The 20,986-nt window shown below is 41.0% G+C and overlaps 2 protein-coding genes and 1 long non-coding RNA gene across 3 annotated transcripts in view; 2 read left to right on the top strand and 1 right to left on the bottom strand.

Moving 5' to 3' along the window:
- Nucleotides 1–5,646, top strand: part of LOC118419095 (polypeptide N-acetylgalactosaminyltransferase 10-like) — an 82,975-nt gene extending 77,329 nt beyond the window's left edge. The window contains exons 11-12 of the mRNA XM_035825378.1: nucleotides 1,745–1,882; nucleotides 2,574–5,646. Coding sequence (XP_035681271.1) covers nucleotides 1,745–1,882; nucleotides 2,574–2,759 — 324 coding nt within the window. The 3' untranslated portion in view covers nucleotides 2,760–5,646. The remainder of the gene's footprint in view (nucleotides 1–1,744; nucleotides 1,883–2,573) is intronic.
- A 1,864-nt stretch (nucleotides 5,647–7,510) lies between these two features.
- Nucleotides 7,511–9,555, bottom strand: LOC118419936. Its single transcript, XR_004831696.1, has 2 exons — nucleotides 9,305–9,555; nucleotides 7,511–8,694 (listed from the first exon to the last, which is right to left on the bottom strand). It is a non-coding gene; the product is annotated as an uncharacterized LOC118419936 (long non-coding RNA).
- Nucleotides 9,556–17,051: 7,496 nt separating this feature from the next.
- LOC118420143 (acid-sensing ion channel 5-like) lies at nucleotides 17,052–20,737 on the top strand. The gene is made up of 6 exons (XM_035826851.1): nucleotides 17,052–17,231; nucleotides 18,079–18,177; nucleotides 18,714–18,875; nucleotides 19,367–19,490; nucleotides 20,093–20,218; nucleotides 20,561–20,737. The coding sequence occupies exons 1-6, from the start codon at nucleotides 17,059–17,061 to the stop codon at nucleotides 20,735–20,737; spliced, it is 861 nt and encodes a 286-aa protein (XP_035682744.1). The 5' UTR covers nucleotides 17,052–17,058.
- Nucleotides 20,738–20,986: the final 249 nt, after the last annotated feature.

Below are 20,986 nucleotides of genomic sequence, written 5' to 3'. Positions count from 1 at the left end.
CTTGAGAAGCCCCCTAATTACATGGTTCATCTGGCAGAACTAACTTAAACAAACACAGGATACTCCCCCACTACAGGAGGTAATGTCTCTATCTAGCTGATTGCTCCTGGTGCTTCTATGCATTGCCATGAGTGGAGAAGATTTTTTGTCTTCAATATAACTGTTTTTAGTTGTGGTTCCAGTTTGCATGTGCTTTCTGCCACCGGTGCACCTTACATTGCACATTTGCGTCTACTATAAAACCGTTTGTGAGAGGTGCACAGGTAAATGGCCTATAGTGGGTAGAGTGACTTCACCTTGCATTCGGTAGGTCGTGAGTTCAAACCCCGGCCGAGTCATACCAAAGACTTTAAAAATGGTACATGCTTCTTTCTCTGCTTAGCACTCAGCATTCGGGAAAGAGTATGGAAGTTGAACACACACCACTACCAGTGGACTAGCCCCCTGCTGTAGTGATTGCGTTGTGTGGCCCAAGGGCTACTGAAACGGAGATGGGCGCCGCCCTATGCGCCATCAGGCGCGGGAAGGAACTTTGACTTTGACTTGAGAGGTGCACACAGGCTATGGATGCATATGTACATGTATGTTGAAGTGCTCTATTGATCAATAGTCCTTCATTTATTTAAGAAGAAAAAATATTCTATTGTTGAGATGAGTCCTCTTTAGTTTACTTCACTGTCACATCAAGGGGGTTATATAGTCACACACGGTCGTTTGTGGTATTTAGGCACACCCATCTTACATGTTACATATACAATACACATGATAGGGAATATTGATACTTAAAGAAGTTCCACACTCAGAACAGTCAAGACATACATGTAAACTTGGGGCCATGGACATGTACCATTCTCTGCCCTGGTCAAGAAGAGCAATACATTGTACCATACACTGTACTGATGATCCTGAGAGGCTGGTGTTTATCTCAATAGCTCAGTTCAAGGACGTTAAATCAGGTCCTTGCTCAGTTGTACAACTGTCATAATTAATCTACCTACAACTGGACTCCCCTCATGAGCCTGACATCTGTGATATAGCTAAGACCAACAGCACATGTTGCCTGACCTACATCTGCCCTCAGCTTGTTGCACACCAGGGAGGCTCTATTTGCCACAGTCAATAATAATGGGTATACATAACGTCCTTGGTATACACTATATGCATAACAGAGGTGGACCATTCTCTTTCAGTTCTGTACAAATGACAAACATACTGCAGAATTAAGTCGGCTGCAAAGTGTTAGGCCAAAGGGAGATAGCCGGCTAAGGCAGTCAAACAGGCACTGGAGTACAAGTCCCTTGCCAGCTTTGATACTATTTCTAAGGCACAGTAGGGTCTGTTTGGAGACTAATTTCAGGCACATGTGTTTTGGAAGGGTGGCAACACAAGTACTCCTGAGGGTTAATGTGGCGTGACCACCCCCACTAGCTAGCTGTCAGGGGTGGGGTACTGGCCTGTCCTGCACTCAGGGAAAGACCCAGATGATGAGTGATGATTAATGGGCCCGGCCTCAACTGGGCATTAATGCAATGTCCAGTGGGAAACAACTTAGTGCCCGGTTAAGGCTGAAAATGCTCTGTTGAGGAGCGTATAATGCGGCATTAAAGCCACACCACAGACCAGTTTGGCAAGGGCTATGTATAATTGGAAAATAATACCTGCTCATTTCAGAGTTTATAACTCTTTTGGATAAAGGATCAAAGGTTATTGTTGTAATCTTGACATGGTCTTTTTTATTGTGTAGAATTTCCACATGAGCTGGCACAACGACATCCGTCCCAAGGGGCGCACGTTCTGTTTCGATGCCCAGATGAAGGGAGGGACACTCATCCTGTTCGCCTGTCATCAGATGTTGGGAAACCAGCACTGGCTGTACTATGAGGTCAGTGGGTTATGGTACATTAATTAATGTCATATTTTGGAGAATTCTTATGATTGGGGCTTCCAAGTGAAAGGCAGTGGAAGAAGAGGGATGGGTTCCACCTTCAAATGCTGCTCCCTAGACACAATACATTAGATAACATACCCACTGCCTCAACGGCTGTGAACAAAACAATTGAATGTGAAACTACCTTTTTACAAAGGGTTTTTTTTGTGTGTTTTAAGTTATGTCATTCTAGCAAATTTGCCAAACAGTAGAATTGCAAAACTCATTTGCAGTGTTACAATTTTACGGTTAAACTTTTTTCACCATGAAAATTACAAAATGCAATTTACTGCAATTGTTTCTTTACAATTCAAACTTAAGTATTTTGCTGCTACATATATGTGAAATTTTTTAACCAGCAGGGACTAAAGTATTTTACTTTCACCTCTGAGTTGTGTATGTTAGGATAACCGTATAAATTAAATGGTTACATGGATTGTGATGATACATGTATTTTGCATGCATGTGGGTCATGGGAAGACAATGGTTGAGGTTTGGGCTGCTTGACAGCACCACCTGTCTTCTATCCTTGGTACTGCAGCAGAGACTGCATGGCATCATGTTACATTTTTTAGAGAGAATAACTAAACAAAGGAATGCCAGGCTTTTTCTCATACATTCCTTCTTACATTTTTGCTGTCTTCAGGAGAAACAGCAGCTGCTCCATAAGGTGACAGGCAGCTGTCTGGAGGGGAACAGTGACAGCAAGAGCCTGTTCCTGAGCGAGTGTAACCACAAGAACCCCATGCAGCAGTGGTCCTGGGAGAAAACCAACTCTACCTACCTCCACATGATGAACACTGGCAAGTGTATCAACACACCTGAGTGTTGAAAACATGTGTTAAACATATGTATTTAGACACCTAAGTGTTAACTACAATTGTGTCAACACACCTGAACATTAAACACATGTGTCAAAACACCTGAGTGTTAACCACATGTGTCAAGACACCCAAGTGTTGCAAACATGTGTTAAGTTACACATTTGAGCACTAAAAACATGTGTGTTAAACATGTGTTGAAACACCTACATTTGAGCGTTAACCACATTTGTCAACTCACCTGAGTGTTAAACACATGTGTTAAAACACCAGAGTGTTAAACACATGTATTAACACACCTGGGTATTAAACAATTTTTTTTTTTGTTAAAGACACCTTTTAGTGTTAAGCATATGTGTTGAGACACCTTAGTGTTGAGCACATGTGTCAACACATCTGATAGAAAATATACATGTGTCAACATACCTGAGTGCGAAACACATGTATCAACAGACCTTAGTGTTCAACACCTACGTACAATAACACCTCATTTCTTACCAATAAGTCATAATTATTGTAACTTAATAACAGAACCATGAAGAGTGACAGTATCCCTGTTCTGAATTGATTGAAAGGAACTTAGATCAGAACAAACTTGAGTGGGTTTTTTGCAAATTCATAAAAATGTTGAGGAAAATATTATTATGCATATTTTCATAAGGAGAGAAAAGATCTGGTATACATTCAGTCTGACCTCAGCTTACCTATTCCTTAACCTCTGTATGGATACATTCAGACTGATAGAAAACAATTAAAAAACCTTATGCTGCAGTATTTAGAAGTGGACCAAGGATTTTGACAGAAATATGAGTTTGATAAATTGAATTGATAAATTGTACTTCGTATATCTGAATCAGTTGTAATTTTATTATGTACAGGATATGTCGATCTCTACATTTTTTAGATTTGATAAGAGATAGGCCACTGAAATAGGCACTTTACAGAACTGAACTTATCAGTATTATGTAATAATTATTGAATTATGGCAGTCATCTTGATAAGACTGAGTACTCGATTGTACACAGGATTGGACCTGGCCCTATTGTCCAGGGCAAGTGAAAGTGCTGATCGGCCAATTGTATGACCTACCCAATGGTAGGATTTGTCCATTAAGTGAGATTTCGATATACCTGAATGTTACATTTTACAGTCAAGACATCAAGCAATGGCTAACATAGAAAAATAGAGGCAATAATATTAATTCCATTTTGCTGGATGTGAAAATGCCTATAAAAGTGACATTCGGAATTTTAGGCTAGAAAAAATTGGTTTGGGCATTGTTTTATGTGCCTACCCGATAGGACAAGTGAAATTTAGAAAACTTGTCTAACCCTGGTACAGTGACCACAAAGGGAAATGTTTACACAGATGTAGTAAAGTGATAGGGAGAATGATTTTTATGTAGCATCCAAATTGGTTTATAGTTTATTGTTGAGAGGAGGAAGTAGATGGCAGAAGATAGAACAAAATCTTTGCTGCAGTGATTTTAAGTTTGATGTTGAGAGGCTACAATTTTGGTGTCCCAATGACATCACTCTGAAAAACTTGATGAAATTTTTTTGAATGATCACACAATTGAATGTGATATTCATTTATTCAAATTGGAACTTCAGAGATAATTTTCTCATCTTAATGATAATGCAAACTTTTTAATATGACAAAATGCTGTAATAAGATTGTGTGACTTAGTTTGAGAAATGTGAGACTTGATGCATATGTATAGTTCATAGAGAACGATGTACACACTGTATATTAGGCTCAGATACTTGTATAGGCCCTTGTACAGATAGATGGTAGGAGTTCTGCATTTTGTAGTGACCAAAACATTGACAGTTTTACAGTATCAGACTCTTGTATAGTAACTGTTGTAGTCTGGTAAAAAGTCGAACTATTACCGTAATGTCAGACTCAAATGGAAAATTTGATGGCATGGAACTTTCTTTTTTCTTTTCAAGTTTTTAGTTTGTTTACAAATACTTCAGTTAAATCATACCCAAATGGATAGAGTTATGTTGTGTTTAGAATGTGAGAACAACTTGCTTTGACAGTTGGAGGCTGTGATAGGGGTTTCAGGTATAAGGACTCCCCATTAACAGCCTCACAACAACTACTTGTAAAGCTCTAAGAATTGTTCTTAATTACAAACAGCATACAATTTATTTAGGTTTTGAACTGAAACAGTTTGACACTTGGGTAGCAACCCCTTCTCATGTTAAGTGGTTCATTTCTTTCTATGTTTTCTTTTTGGTCACAACATTATAGAGGAACTGTGATATTGTGATATTATTATCAAGTCAAGATTAGAGAAGAACGTGTGCAATGACATGAACAAGTTAAAAAAAAACCTTGTCAGTTGTAACGTTTAAAAATACACAATTTTACCGATGGCATATTCTGGTTGTGTGAGTGCACGTATATACCAGGGTATACAAAATAAATTTTAGAGTAATATTTAAAGAAGCCTTCAATAGTATGTACATGTAGCGAGGTACTGATATATCTTATTTTTTTCTTCTTTTTTTTGCGGAGGGGTCATTTGTGTCATATATGTTCTATGATGAAAGGTTATGATATTTGCTTCAATTAGACTTCATAGCAAACTTTTTAAACTTTAAAGCTGCAATTTGTAAGGAGAATTATCGATGCAATATTTTAGAACAGTTTTGCAGACAAGCCAGACTCAAAATACGAGAAACTTATTAAAACATTTAGTACTTAGTTTCTTTTCAGGAGTTGTGTACTACCATTCCTTCTCTGACTTAGCTCTTTTGAGAGTTTCCTGTAGCATAGATATTAACCAAGCACTACCTGTATTATTGATGTAAATTTAAATCATTTTAGGAATTGAGATGTGTAATTTATTGGAAATAAGTATGCTCAATTAAAGTTCAGTCTTGCGATGAAATAGCTCATGTTGGTTTTTCATTTAATCTTTTAAGTTGTAGCATACTGCATGGTTGGTCCTTTTATGTGTTGAAGGTGTGGTTGTCCTAAACCGGCGTTGGCACAACAGTGCATCTTGTTTGTTTACATGTTGGTCTAAGTCAAACGACGACTTTAAGCAGCATGTCGCTCCCCTTAATGGTCTCGTCCCTAAAGACAATGCGGTGCAGTGGTCTCCACTCTCCATCCAAGCACAAGAACATACTAGAGATTCCTAACTCTCACACTGTCAAGCATATAACGTTCTTTCCAACAACAGTAAGACTATCGAACATACTACCTGAAAAAATAGTTACTATAATTTTGAGATAGACATGCAGAAGTTCTAATACGAAGTTAATTTTTTATACTGTTGCACTTACAGTATTCTCTGTACATTGCCAGTCCAGCTGTTAATGCTGTATAAAAGTTGATATTGATAGAAATAAAAACAAATGTCATGGACATAATCTCCAAGCAGATCCTACGGTGCCATAAGATGGCCAGGAATTATAGCCGGCAGAGGGAGTCAAACGGTAAGTTTGATATCATACATTACGCCACTGGTTGGAGGTTATCGTGGGCATTCTTTGGACAGTATTGTGACGTGAATTATTGTCGTTTAACCTTGTGGTTTTCCTGTCGTATTTTCCTAAAAAATACGGTACCCCTCCAAGAAATCCTACGACAACAAAAAAACGTAACACATATAGGTCGGTATTAGCAAAACGTACAAGCCCCTCCTGTGTTTTCTGAAGCGGTGTGTGCAGATCACTGGAGTGTAGGTGTTTACCCTGACTACCGTGCCACGCCGCTACACCTCAGCGGCGCTCAAAGGCGCCACTACCGTTTCACCCGGCATTACCACCCGGAGCAGTCGCGACGGGAATAACTCTCATAGTTTGTCACAGAACTTATCAACCTGCGACGTATGCATTGACAGATTCGTATGTCATCTTTAGACGATGGACACAATGTTTACGTGACTTTTAGAAAACAACGGCAAAGACCTTAAGTTGGTACTAACGTGCGTTCTACTACGTGATCTGAATTGCACCACGAGTTTTCTTAAGACTTTGAGCCGTCCTTCTAGGAAACAACGGAAGACAGCCTAAACAGGTAAGTCAATGTTAAATGGCGAGGGCGCGGCATGAATTCGTACATATGCGATCTTTACTGAATGTGGACACTCATCTGGTAGCAAAGAAGAATAAGCCTATTCGCAATTACCGGCGCGAAATGCATGACGGGTAAAATCCGCCATTTTGGGAGATAACTTGCCAACCCAGTGTTGCGTCACGCGTGTGTAGTGTCAGCGTTTGTTTAAGGAGATGGCGCTCCGCGCCGCGCCGTGCGGCGCCGCAGGTGTTCCCACCTGACAGGTACGAACGTACACCTGTTCTAAAGAAGATTCTAGAACTGTCAGTTAAGAATAAAGATAATTTTAAGTTTTTGAAGTCTGGTGTAAGACGTGTGTTTGTGTTTTACTGACAGTATATGAAGTAACGTTAAGTGGAGTTTTTTTTTCATTTTCGTTCCGGCCGTAATGGATGAGGAGGCGGAAGTTTATACACATGAAGAGCTAAGACACAGGACGGTTCTTCATAGTTATACTGCTAATTTGCTAATGCAGTTCTAAAATTGATTGGTTCATGACAGTTATAAGCTCTGATTGGTTCCTGACAGTAGAAAAAGAAATGAAAAGAAGACACCAGCAAGAGCAATTTTATCCATATCGGGAAAACATAATTATTGTGAGCTCCTACTGCTAGTTTGTTAGTTTGTCTGTTCGATAAATCATTTCCCATTACACAAGCCACTTCATGAACAAAGGCAAAAGTAAGATCCCGTTGATTTTATTCCAAAAAATATGTTCCTACATCACCACCAGTATGGCAGCATAAATGTACAGAACTCACAACTTAATGTATGAAAAATGTTTGAGAATACATTTGAGGACATGTTACAGAAAGGATCCACTTTTATCTATTACATCTTCATTACATTGTCATTATTATCATCGGTCACAGTTTCCTGCTATCACAACATAATCAGTAAAGGATCATTAAAAAAGTCACTGGCACTCAGCTGCCAGCAATTCAATACCGTTTATCTCTGCCAACTTGAATGGCTTGTATGCCAACTGTTTATTTGACCAAGTCTGGCTGCAGGTTCCGAACCAATGCAGCACAGACCTTGATAATGTCATCTACTGCTGACATGAGTGTTATGGGAAATGTACCCTCCAGGATTTTGAAGTCCTTCAGTCGATTGTTAGCACGCTCTACGCGGATCCTCAAGTTTGCAACAGTTTTTGTTTTCTTTACTTTGTCTCTTGTCATGTGTCGCCTCCCCTATGCTGCTGGTGGTATTTCTAGTGTTGCATTCAGCAGCATCAGGTCCTCCTGGATTGGAAATCCCCTATCTGCCATTATTTTTATAACGTCATTTGGATCAACCAAATCTAAAAAGCCACAGTCCCAGGTAATGAACACATCAGAGGCTCTTCCGCCATAGATCTTTGAAAGAAAGGAGATGTGCCCATTTGGTGTGATCCCTACAAACGGCTTTAAAGTATTGTGTTTTTATAGTCATACCATGTGGAGGCTTGTAAGTCTAAAGATCTAGGTCTCTCAATAAATATTTCTGTACAATCAATTATGCATCTTATTCTACTACATTGTTTCTTGAATTGTGGTGGCAAGGTCTTGGAAATTGCAGCTCTACTTGGCCATACTATCAGTGGTTGTAGTGTAACAGACAGGAAGCGAACCCAAGTGTTGGCAATCTGTGAGCAAGAACAGTTTTGTCCGACCATGGGTCTTTCTTGTCAGTGGGAAATGCATAGCTGGAAAGGTTGGGGACAGTTGCATCATCAAAATCCTTTTTTTGTTCCATGTTTTTATTTGGACATGTCCCTGACTTCCTTTTTTTAAAGTTGATACAAGAAGGTTGAAACCGCCTTGGTTGATATGTTCCATTACGGCCGACCACTGCACACAGCCTCATGTTGAACTCCGGCACCTTAAAAAAAAAGGAAGAAACATTAAAGCAAATATCAACACTTAAACAAAAAATACAGCTTTAAAGCGCAATACACTTCAATGCACATTCTACATGCACCCCTCCCCACCGTCACGTTTGCATAACTTGCAGCGACCTTGCTTGCACATTTATTAGTACAATTTTTCAACCTAAAGCACCAGTTTAATACTAATACGGACATCCAATCCATTTACTGCGATTATTAGTGTACTCGCTGTTGGTTCTTAACATTTTTTATCTTTCTAATCGAAGTGTTGGTCACAGTACGAAAGCTCCTCAGTCAGTGCAAGCGGGGTCATGTCCGGACACAAGAGATCACGAGACAGTGACCATATCGGCTTTCATCATTGTGAAGACACAAGGTCGTGCATTTTAGCTAACATTTTTACGGTTTATAACATACGTAGGTTAAAATTTCCTAATTATGTCACAGACAAAAACCTTTACAGACAAAAACCTGGCTGTAGTGAGGTTGGACAAAAATTCTAGAAGTAAGCGGCAAAGATAGATGGCATCGTGCATGGGGGAGGGATGCATGCGTTATCACTAACTGTGGTAACACTTGCTTGGATACCGTCAAAAAACGTACCGTAAATTCCTCTGAAGCGAAACTGAACACGGTGTTTCAGGTACACAAGGTTTAGGACATCGTTGGAACATCAGATCCAGGCGGGTAGCTGCCGTTAACGCCGTGTAGAGGCTAAAAATCTCGACACTTGAACATTGAACCTGGACACACGCTGCCCTGTCGAACGCGACTTGTTTATCTCACTTTTTTCGTTGCTAAGGAAATTCCGCGCATGCGTACTGGTAAATGCAAATAGGCTTATTGTCTAAGTACATAATTGATCTATTCGCGGAGAATTCTTAAGGTGCATCCTTCCGGAGATCTCAAGGGTCCTTAAGGAAGTCGGTGAGCTCTTTACGTTTGTGCCCTGACCTTGTACGACAGCTACAGGTAAAATAATATAAACTTTGAACTCACCTCCATTACATATCAAGTCATAGTTAGGGTATGAAACCCGCTGTTCATCAACAAGATATTTTTAGTGTTACCAGTGGTGTCACTTACGAAAGCTAGTGGATGCTATCTAACGTCTTGCCTATTGCAAAATCGTATATCGCATTGTTACCTAGATGTCTAACCTCCATCGATTCATTGATGCATTAAACGATTGAAACGATCGTAAACGATATACCATGGTCACACCTTTACAATACAACAGTCTGATTTGGGTTATTTGAAATGTCCCTCTTCGGTTGTTTTACGCTGACTGTCGTCCTTAAGCCCCATTTACAAATCAAGAATTTAGCTCGGCCGAGTTGTCACCGATCTCCAAATTACGAGGGGGTATGACCCTGATGCTGACGAAGAAACTCTGTCATTTGTTCGTAGGCATCAGGGTCATGCCTCCTCGTAATTTAGAGCTCGCTGACAACTCGGCCGAGCTAAATTCTTGATTTGTAAAGGGGGCTTAATACCACTGTCACATTATCCACGATCTTTGGGCGTATCGATGGAAGATCGGCCATATCTAAGATCGACAGAGGGTTGCGCGTATTTTACACCTGAAAACCGTCCCTGTCACATATAAGCCATACTTTGTACCTTGTACAATTGCTGTGCAATAAAGTTATTATCATAAGCGAGGCTCGGGCGTTTGCCGAAAAATCGTCGTCCGATTGTGACAGTGGTATCAAGGTGGCATTTCACTGCACTTGCGTCAAGCTTGCGTCACTGCGGGGTTCGGTCACTGCGTCACTGTTTTGCTATTTACTTTCTATTTTTGCGATTTTTGATAATTTAGATATTGTATGATAATTCGTTCTTCATCTCTGAAATTCGTTGAGTGAGTATCTTTCAAATCCCGCAGTGACGTAAGCGCAGTGAGATACCACCTTATTCGGTAATGTCCTCTAACCTGGATATGCCATGCGTGAACAGGAATGCATGGTGGAGTATGTTACCCTAAGCCTATGTCTGTAGCAACACTTTCCATTTCCTCTGATCGTAAAGAAAACGAAAGAAAAAATGCCCCCAAATGTGCGAATTATTACACAATAATGAAACATTTTCAGCCACACCAGTTATGATAAGCAATCTATGCTTGCAAAGAAAGAACGCGAAAGTCACGATTAGAAATTTTGGACTTATCAAATTTGCTAGACTAGCTAGACTACATTTGTTGTTGTTGTTCAATTTGAAGTGCCTAATGTTAACTAGGCCAGCACGTTTGTTGTCGTTGTTCACATTGAAGTGCATACTACTTAATAGTGTTAAATAGGTCAACACGTTTCCTTGCTATTTCTACAATAGTTTCTGATCATGAGGCCTGCGCCAACTTCCATGTCGCATAACGTCTAGTTAACGGCTTGTAAATGCCAAAGCCATCAAAGCTACTGGGAAAATATAGAAGAAATGATAAAGAAAAGAAAAGCCTCTGCCAATCAGTTTTCGTTTTTCATTCTCCCTGCCAATATAATTCAGGGCTCTGTGGAGATGCAGTTTTGCCGTCCCCTCCTTCGGGCGTTCACTCCTCGGAGTGCTATTAGATTAAATTTAGAATAAACTAGAGTTCCACGAACACATACCTTTGCCAAATAAACCAGGTTTGTTATGTAGAATGATGTCTGTAGACATAAATTTGTCACTCATTACATTTTATTTTATATGCCTGGAGTTGGTTCATAAAATTTTGCCATTGATTATACAAATTAGATCCATATTTACACTATTAATATCAAATTGTATCAAGCATCACTTAAGCTATCAGCATACCAAAAATCATGATGATCCTTTCATTCTTGACTTATTCTCTTTCAAAGTCTGAAACAAAACCGGCATCTGCAGTTCAAGAAAAGACATTATAGGGGACCCAAACATACACCACTTACTCTCTGCCATCTTTCTCAACTACATATGTGACAAGTTTGAAAGTCTTATCACGGAATGCAGTGGATCTATCGACTTTCCTCATCAATTATGCAAATTAGCTATTAACGGTGCACACCCCAGTTCTTCCGCGACCGGGGTCCGTGGTAGTCCGCGACCAAAAAGTGACGAAAGGCTTCCGAGGGCCCAAGTTTGAGTTGACATTTCTCATTATTTCCTGCGAAATGACATTAAACGGTTACATGGCTGAAAAGCGTAGGAAATGGTGTGCTTTTGGTGCAAATTGTGTTTTGGTCCGCGCGTTGCTTCCGCGATATCCCTACGCCTGAATGTAAAGAGGCCCGTGACCTAGATTTACCTCTGAAGCGCTGTGTCAAGCAAAGTTGCAATGCCGCGCGCCGTGGATGATTAAAAAAACTGTAGTACTAGAATTTTCATTATAATTGGCTGGATTAGTCTTTAGATTTTCCTCTTTCTGGCAGTATCAGTCGTGCTTGCCGGAAAAATCTTCTTCATCTGTTTTATCCAATGCGAAAATGCCCGATTTTGTGCATCATTTTTGACATGAAAATAATGTTTTTTCCCTATAATTTTTCAAAATTAGAGAAGTTGAAGGATCGAAACTCAGTTGGTCTTGTAGCTGAAGGTATATCCTCTCACCCCATATACAGTTATTTTCCTTCAGGATAATTCCCTGGAAGAGATGGTCGCTAGACTTGAGGGTGTGCCGCCTCCATTTGAACCCCCAAATAAACTGGTAATACCCCTTAATTGGTATCTCATTATGTAAGTTTTTACTTAGGCTATCTACATACCAAAAATCATGACGATCCGTCAACACGTTCATATTTTCCATTAATTATGCAAATGAGATCAACATTTGCATAATTGATATGTATTGACAGTTCTTTTTCTCAGCTACAAATGTGACAAGTTTGAAAGTCCTATAATGGAATGCAGTAGATTTACAAACTTTCCTCATTAATTATGCAAATTAGCTGTCGATTTGCATAATTAGAATTCCATCATGTAAGTCTTCCCTTTGGCTATCTACATACCAAAAATCATGACGATCTGTCAACACATTCATATTTTCTCATTAATTATGCAAATGAGGTCAATTGCATAATTAATATGCGTTGATATTTTTCTCTTTCTCATCTAAATATGTGACAAGTTTGAAAGTCCTATCATGAAATGCAGTGGATTTATAAACTTTCCTCATTAATTATGCAAATTAGCTGTTGATTTGAATAATTAGTATTCCATTATGTACATTGTTACTTGGGCTATCTACATACCAAAAATCATGACGATCCTTCTACACGTTCCCGAGTTATTCTCCTCCAAAGTTTGAAAGGAAATCGGCGGCTGCAGTTCCAAACAAGCCATTAGGGGGTCAAAACTTACAGCACTTACTCTCTGCCCCAAGGGCTATTTACCATTTAAACATCGCGACCACAACATGTCCAGAACATGAGATATAAAAAATTGAGTTTCTGCTGCAGTACCTTAGCAAGCCGCTAGGGAGCCCATTATCGAACTTGACCTTCGTTTTCCCAACCCCTACCCACCTACCAAATATTATCAGGATCCATCCGAGGCTTCTTGAGTTATGCTGTTAACACACACACACACACACACACACACACACACACACAGACACACACACACACAGACTCACAAGCACAAAACATAACCATAGCCATTCTGGCACTGTGGCTATATTTGGGTGTAATGGTTACCTCATGCCCAAGCCTATAGTGTAAGATTGACAAGAAGTGACCCCAAAGGTCATAGTTGCTGCAAAAGAGGTCAACACGACTATGAACCAGACGATACGATTACAAGAAAATTGTTTATAGGGACAGTACATTATACATGATGGGGTATATACATGCTATGTACACATAAGATTTAATAATCTGTAGACCAAGAATAAGGGCAACTAGGGGGCCCAAACTTATGTTACTAACTCCTGAGCATAAGAGCTATCTAACACCCAAAATTCGTGACCATATCATGTTTAGAAGATGAGAAAACACACCCGGAAGTTGCGCTGCAGTACCAAGGGAAGCTGCTAGGGGGCCCATTATCGAACTCCCCCTTCGTTTCCCAGACCCCTACCCACCCACCAAATACCAGCTGCATCCGTCGAAGTCTTCTCGAGTTATGCTGTCCGCAGACAAAAGTTTGCAATTAAACCGGCGCCTGCACTTCCATGAAAGCCACTAGGGGGCCCAAACTCGCAGCAATCACTCCCTGCTTTAAGGGCTCCCTAACGCTCAAAAATCACGACCGCAGCATGTCCGGAACGCGAGATATCAAGCATGCAGGTCCCGCTGCAGTACCTTAGCAAGCCGCTAGGAGGCCCATTATCGAACTCGACCTTCGTCTTCCACACCCCTACCCACCCACCAAATATCAGCCGCATCCATCGAAGTCCTCTCGAGTTATGCTGCTCACAAACGGGGAGAACCACACCACCAAACCGAAAACATAACCTTAGCCATTCTGGCAAAGGTAAAAATTGAATCAAATTTTAGATTGGCGGGCAGACTCTCTTGGGCCGCCGAACAAACTAACTGGTCACCCTGTTCGGTCTGGCACCCAGGCATCATAGTTTACCCGTGGCCTGTTTTTTTTTTTTTTTTTTTCTATTATGCTCTTGGACAGACGAGGACAATGTGGCACTGCACTCAAGTTTGTAACTTATATTAACAGTGCCACATACATGTACACGGTACAGACAGAAGGTAAGATAGTCTTTTACCTCCCCGACCGAAGTCAGGTATCCATTTTTACACCTGGGTGAAGTGAGGAAGGTCTTGTAAAGTGCCTTTCCCAAGGGCACAGCATCGGGGGGCACGGCGGGAATCGAACTCAGAACTTCTAGATTCCGAGCCGAACGCTCTACCAGTTACGCCACGCCCGACGCCTGTTGTTCGGGGCATGTAGAAAGTTTTGTCTGAATAAGTCCCTTCGTTTCTTCTAAAACAAACGTTCCGGTCTTTACGAATCCGTTCTTCCTGCAACATTTGACTAGCTGTTTTTACTGTGTCAACCCTTAGTAGACCACCACGGCTTCGAGCTGTTCACGACTGACTGCACTGGTCGTCACCCAACACCCACACCTGTCTTAGTTGGTTTTAATGTCCTGATTCACTTCACGCGTCCAGTTCTAGCCTGTGGCATGGCAAAGTGACCATCCATAGAACGGTCCACCGGTGTTCAGTCCCTTATCAGTGTAACATTCTTTTAAGCTTCCGTTAACATAAATCCAGGTCTGTTAGCCCTAAAATACTTTATATTGAAGACTACTCAGACATAGATACAACATAGTGTGTCAGGTTAAAAACCATCTCTTTTGCCTTAAGCCTGCAACATATTTAAGAAGTCATACCTATAGCTTTATTCTGACAATCTTACGTGTACTAAAATGTTACGTCCAGTCATTTAGAGGTTGCCTGCAGTTTCAGGGCCCTACGTTGTGGAACGAATTTTCTGCCGTTCAGAGACAACAGACAACACAAGCAACTTTTAAAAACGGACTGATGCGGTAATACTGTTGGCAGGACTTTTACTGTTATCTTATTTCTAAGTTAAGTTCTGTGACTGTGTAGTTCACAAGTATTGTATGTTGTCTGTTTCTATATGTGTCCAGGGAGTCCTGAAAAACAGGCTGAAGCCTAAGTGATGCAACCCTGGTAAAACAAATAAATGAAATGAAATGAAATGTTATCAACTGTGTCTTAGACACGGTATTATAAGGCGGATCCTACACCACCAATGCACGCTCCACCGCCCTTCCGACGCCATTTACCTCCCCAATGAAAGTCAGGTACCAATTTTTACGCCTGGGTGGAGTAAGGAAAGTCGAGTGTTAAGTGTTTTTCTCAAGGATCTAACGTCTATAGATAGCATAAAATAATACGAATTGAACACATGGACTCTTGCTCTCTTGTCGGCTATAGCCTAGCCACTTGGCCATACGATGCCCCTTGGGCAGCTTTTGTGTAGATTTGTACATAATGCCATGAGTGATGACTCCTACTCGGTCGACTGCAAGGGTAATTCTTGTCTTTGACCCGTAGTACATTCCTGAAGTCGTTGTTAACATAAACCAACCTCTTTAGGCTTGATAAATGTGGCGCTAATTTTGTAAATTCTTCAGTCCGGCTGGTTCTTATTGATATCTACTGATTCGTGAAAGCTCGGTGTTAAAGCTCTATAAGGCGTCAGTCGTGGCGTAACTGGTAAAGCGTTCGGCTCGGTACCTAGAGGTTCTGAGTTCGATCCCCATCGTGCCCCGCCCCGACGTTGTGCCCTTGGGTAAGGCACTTTACACGACCTTCCTCACTTCACCCAGATGTAAAAATGGGTACCTGACTTCGGTCGGGGAGGCAAAAGACTACCTTTACCTTCTGTCTGTACCGTATATGTGGCACTGTTAATATAAGTTACAAAACTTGAGTGCAGTGCTCTATAACGGAAAACGTCGTGAATGAAGGCCATTTTGCTATGATCTGCTGAATAAAATCACGGTTTCTTTGAACCTGAATATTTGATTGTTATTTCCACATGTACTTTGCGATTCATCAAATTCTGGATAAAGGTGGGGTCACACGTGCGTATATATTTAAGTCTGTATGAGGCGCGCATGAGAGTATTTGCCTCCAACAGGCTCCACAGGTCGTTGTAAAAATAATAGAAATTGGACAAACGTAAACAGGTAACATGTCAGCGAAGTTAGCTGGGTCGCTAACCATACTTCTCGGTCAGCTAACTCATCCGGCATGTTATGTATCTATATTTGTCCAATTTGTACTATTTTTCCCGCGACCTGTGGAGCCTGGTAGAGACTAAGAGCTTCATGCGCACCTCAAACGGACTTGAATATATACGCATGTGTGACCCCACCTTAAGCTTTTACTCAGATCCGCGCGTATCCGAATTTTTTTGGCAACGCCCTTGGGGTGGAGCGGGTAACTCTGTACTCCAATAGAGCTAGCTATATAGAGGCATATTGTGTTCCGAACTTGCACGTACTTACGTCGATGTAGGTTAGACATCCAGGTAGTATGATATGCCAAAAAAAGTAGTTACTATCCGAAACATCTGACCGTTTCTAAAACCATATCCAGTTGTTTGAGTAACAGTACTACTTTTTTGGCGTATTGCACGTACGTATTAATTTACACCATGCAGTGAAAGGAAAGAAGAAACATGTCAAGTGTATTTCCAATGCAACCACTCAAAGGCTTTGTTTAGAATGTATCACTTAAGTTTGGGCAAAGCAAATAGTGTTTTTTTTTTCAGTCAACAATTTAAGTTAATGTAGATATAGATACATTCGGGAGGGAAATTATGATGGGATTTTAAACCACAGGATGCTCTTTTTGTGTCTTTCGTTTAACATTTGCTTCAAAATTGATATAGGACAGCTAAAGATGGCGACATACTGCTCGTGTGAAGACGGTGCCCTGGACTATGAATACGCCTCCAGCACGTCCCTTCACGGCCCGGGAAACATCATAAACGCCAAGCGTCCCGCCCACCGTGCTATCTGGGTCGTGCTGTTCCTGGCAGCCTTCAGCGTTGCAGTTTGGCAAATTACCGAAAGGTGTCGTATATTACCGTATGGTGTCATTTATGAGCTATTTCACAGATTTGAAATCAGTGCTGTAGAAATACATGTCTAACATGGGCGTTTTCATAACAACCTACAGGAAATGACCCGGTATCATTCGTATGTAGAGCACATCTACCACATGAGAAAAATGCCAATGACCAATTACCATACCGTTCTTGTTTATATCAATTATGTCTTTCAACAAATCACTCCAAAAAAGAGACACGTTTTCGCGAAAACAGTGCGCTGTCATCGTCCAAAAGATAGGAAGATGTTACAAACTTGATTATAAGTTGCTGCTAAGGGACCGGGCTACCGGTACAGAAAATTCAGGTCCAGGTCCGGTTCAGATCCAGAGGATCAGGTCCTGAGGATCAGGACTTGAACCTGGATGTTAGAACTTGTGAATGTACAATACTTGAAACAATCGTCCAATTCGCTACATAGAAATATTTTCTCTGGCGTATTCGACTCCCACTGGCCCTTTTAATTCCTTCAAGGCTAAATGCCTCTGTACGATTGACTGAAAACTTCGTAGAAATGCCTATATAGTATAGACTCTACTCTACTTCGCCCTTGTTTTTTTTCTTCGACCGGTAAGCCCCCAAACTGGTGAATTCCTGATCATACAATCTGTTCATTCTCGAATAGGTCCAACATCCGGTCCACGGAATTTTCCCGGTCCGTTTTTCCGGCCGGTCCAATAAGAAAAACCGGTTTTGTACCGGTACACCGTACCCAGCCCTAGTACTACTGATATTCGACATACATTTCGTATTTTACCAACTTTGTGAAATGATGCTAATATAACGTTAACGGTCCTGTTTTCTGTATGCAGATTTGTGGCGTACTTCAGCTACAATACAGTAACCAGCATGAAGGTCGAATTCAAAGACGAGCTTGATTTTCCTGCCGTCACCATATGTAACTTTAACAAGTAAGTTTATGTTTGAATTTTTATATGAGTTGGTAATATACATATACATATAATAAACAATCGGCCAACAGTCAACTAAATAGTTGGGTTCAACAGAATTATCTTCCTAAGCAGCTGCCTGACCCGATCATTCAATATACGACTTAAGTCATACAAGACGTCAGTAATGGATCAAAGGTTGCTGGAAGTCAATATCGCCCCCCGTTCAGTCTGAACCCGGCAGTCTGATTCTTCAGAAAGTAATTTTTTGATAACGTGTTTCAAAAATATATTTTCGGACGATTGGTTAATTTGGTCCAATAACAATACAGAATCAGTCTTTGTGAACAAATTAATTGATCCATTGCTTCTATAGTGTCAGTTGAGACAGACTATGGCTGCAGATATGTTACTTGAATTGGAGGTAACATGCTTAAGGCCACCGATAAAAACACTCGTTACATGAGCTAGGCTCAGGCGTGGGTTTCAATACAACGAATCGAAGCAACGAGTTTGATACTAACAGCCAATGAAAACTCTCCTTTTGTGCCATCCAGATATCAGCTCTCCAAGGTGACACCTAGCGAGCTGGATTATATAAACGAGGTTTTAGAACTCTCGGCAGGTTTTCTAGGAGACGACGTGGGTGAGTTGGGCTTCGACTATGACGACTACGATGACGAGGCCGCAGGCTTCGGGCCTGAGGAGCCCGACTACAGGTAATGTTAGCATTAAGGTCTGTTTCAACCACCTTTTACAATGTAATGACCTTAATCAAATATCCGGTATATAACATTTGCATGAAGTGCATAAAGTGCTCAGGAAACTAGCTACTTTTTTTCAAGTTTACTTTTTGATAGACAAGGATAGTGTGGCACTTTACTAAATATAATAACTTATTTCTGAATCAACGGTGACACATATAAAGAACAATACCTTTTCTTTGGCTGAAAACAAGACGGGGATGCGCAAAGTCTCACCGTTTGCCTATCAAGCGTAACGTTATTTCTTTTTTTGGCCAAACGGCGTGCAAATGTCGCGTAATAGCCAGACAACAAACTCATAATTCAACCGACCTAATAAATCTGTACATAGTTTTTCTTGTAGCGCATTGCAAAATGTATGGGTACAGTAGTCTTGGATCTCACTGCATGCCACTATAAAAAAGATTAACCTTTTGACGATGTATCTTCTGTATACAACCCTTTAGCCTCAACGTTTCAGCCATCCCTGCCAATTTTGATCTGGCCGATTTGACTCTAAATGCCGGTTTTGTGCTGGACGAGGCCACATTGCAAGAGTGCAAGTGGAGAGGGAAAAGGTGCTATGCAGATGTAAGTTCACGTGTTTACCAGCTGAGTGTAAACGCGTGTTTAGATCCATATTTGCATGTGTTGATATTTGTTTATGTTTACGTATTAACATCCCTGTGTACACGTGTTATCATCATTGTGTACACGTGTCAACATCCTTATGCCCACGTGTTAACTAATATATCTGTGCACGTTCCCACATGATTGTATCCGTGTTTTCACATTTTAGCATATCATGCCAAATACTAAAGTCTTGTCAACTCTATAACCATACATCACTGTGCGTTAGAAATGAATCTACCTGTGACATTTTTGAAGGATGACAATTTCTATTTTTATAAAACCTGCATAATACATTCACAATCGGCTACAATTTACAATTTTATTAAACTTTCCGATATACATACATTTGATCGATGTGGTTAAATGGGTCCGGGTACAGTTACATCCGGGTCGGTTTTTTCGTATCCATAAGGGATATGGCATCCCGTATCCGCCCGTATATGGTCATATGGATACGTAAAAGTAACGGCCTGGGTTTCACTCTTTCTGGACCCATTTTGTGCAATTATGAGGAAACAACTTTCTAAACCAGAACTGAACTGTGGTTTTGTTGTTCACAGAACTTCACGCATGTGTTCACCTCGTATGGGAACTGCTGGACCTTCAATGGCGACGATAAGAAGAGGTTAAAACAAACCATTCCGGGGTCAGGAAACGGCCTATACCTGGTCATCGATGTGCAACAGGTCAGAGTTCAGGGGTCAGATGTATAAATGTAAAAAAAAAGCTCAATGGTCAAAAATCGGGTGAAAGGTCAGATTAGGTCAAATATTAGATTTGGGTGAAGGACCAGAATAGGTGAAGGGTCAGATTGGATGAAGGGTCAGATCGGGTGAAGGGTCAGATTAAGTCAATGAATAGTTGAGGTCAAAGGCCAAAAGGGGTCAACGGTCGATTGGTCAATGAGCCGGGGATGGGAGGTCCAACAAAGTTAATCTTAAGTTAGCGATCAGAAAATAGAAGGCAGAAGTTAGAGTCAGGGTCAGCTGGTTGACGGTCTTGTTCATTTTCTTTTGTTTCAAATGCAGGAGCAGTACACAGAAAAACCGCCGGGCGGGAATTCTGACGCCGGGCTGAAGTTCCTGGTCCACCCGCTCTCCGAACCGCCCAAGATCGACTCCCAGGGGACAGCGGTCCAGCCCGGCACGCACGTGTACGCCAGCATACAGAATATACTCGTGAGTCTGTCTTCAGTACGTGTGTGATTTGAGTGTGTGTGTGTTTATGTGTGTGTGTGTGTGTGTGTTTATGTGTGTGTGTGTGTGTGTGTGTGCGTGCGTGCGTTTGTGTTGATGTTCGTATGTCTGTTCTTGCGTGTTGTGTTTGCGCGCGCGCGTTTGTGTGTGTGTGTGTGTGCGCGTGTGTGTATATGTGCGTGTGTGTGTGTGTGCACGTTTGTGTATGTATGTGTGTGTGTGTGTGTGTGTGTGTGTGTGCGTGTGTATGTGTGTGTG

This window comes from Branchiostoma floridae, chromosome 7 (genome assembly GCF_000003815.2).
Source record: "Branchiostoma floridae strain S238N-H82 chromosome 7, Bfl_VNyyK, whole genome shotgun sequence".
Lineage (NCBI taxonomy): Eukaryota > Metazoa > Chordata > Leptocardii > Amphioxiformes > Branchiostomatidae > Branchiostoma > Branchiostoma floridae.
Note: the sequence above shows the minus strand (reverse complement) of the source record. Positions and strands in the feature narration are given on the sequence as shown.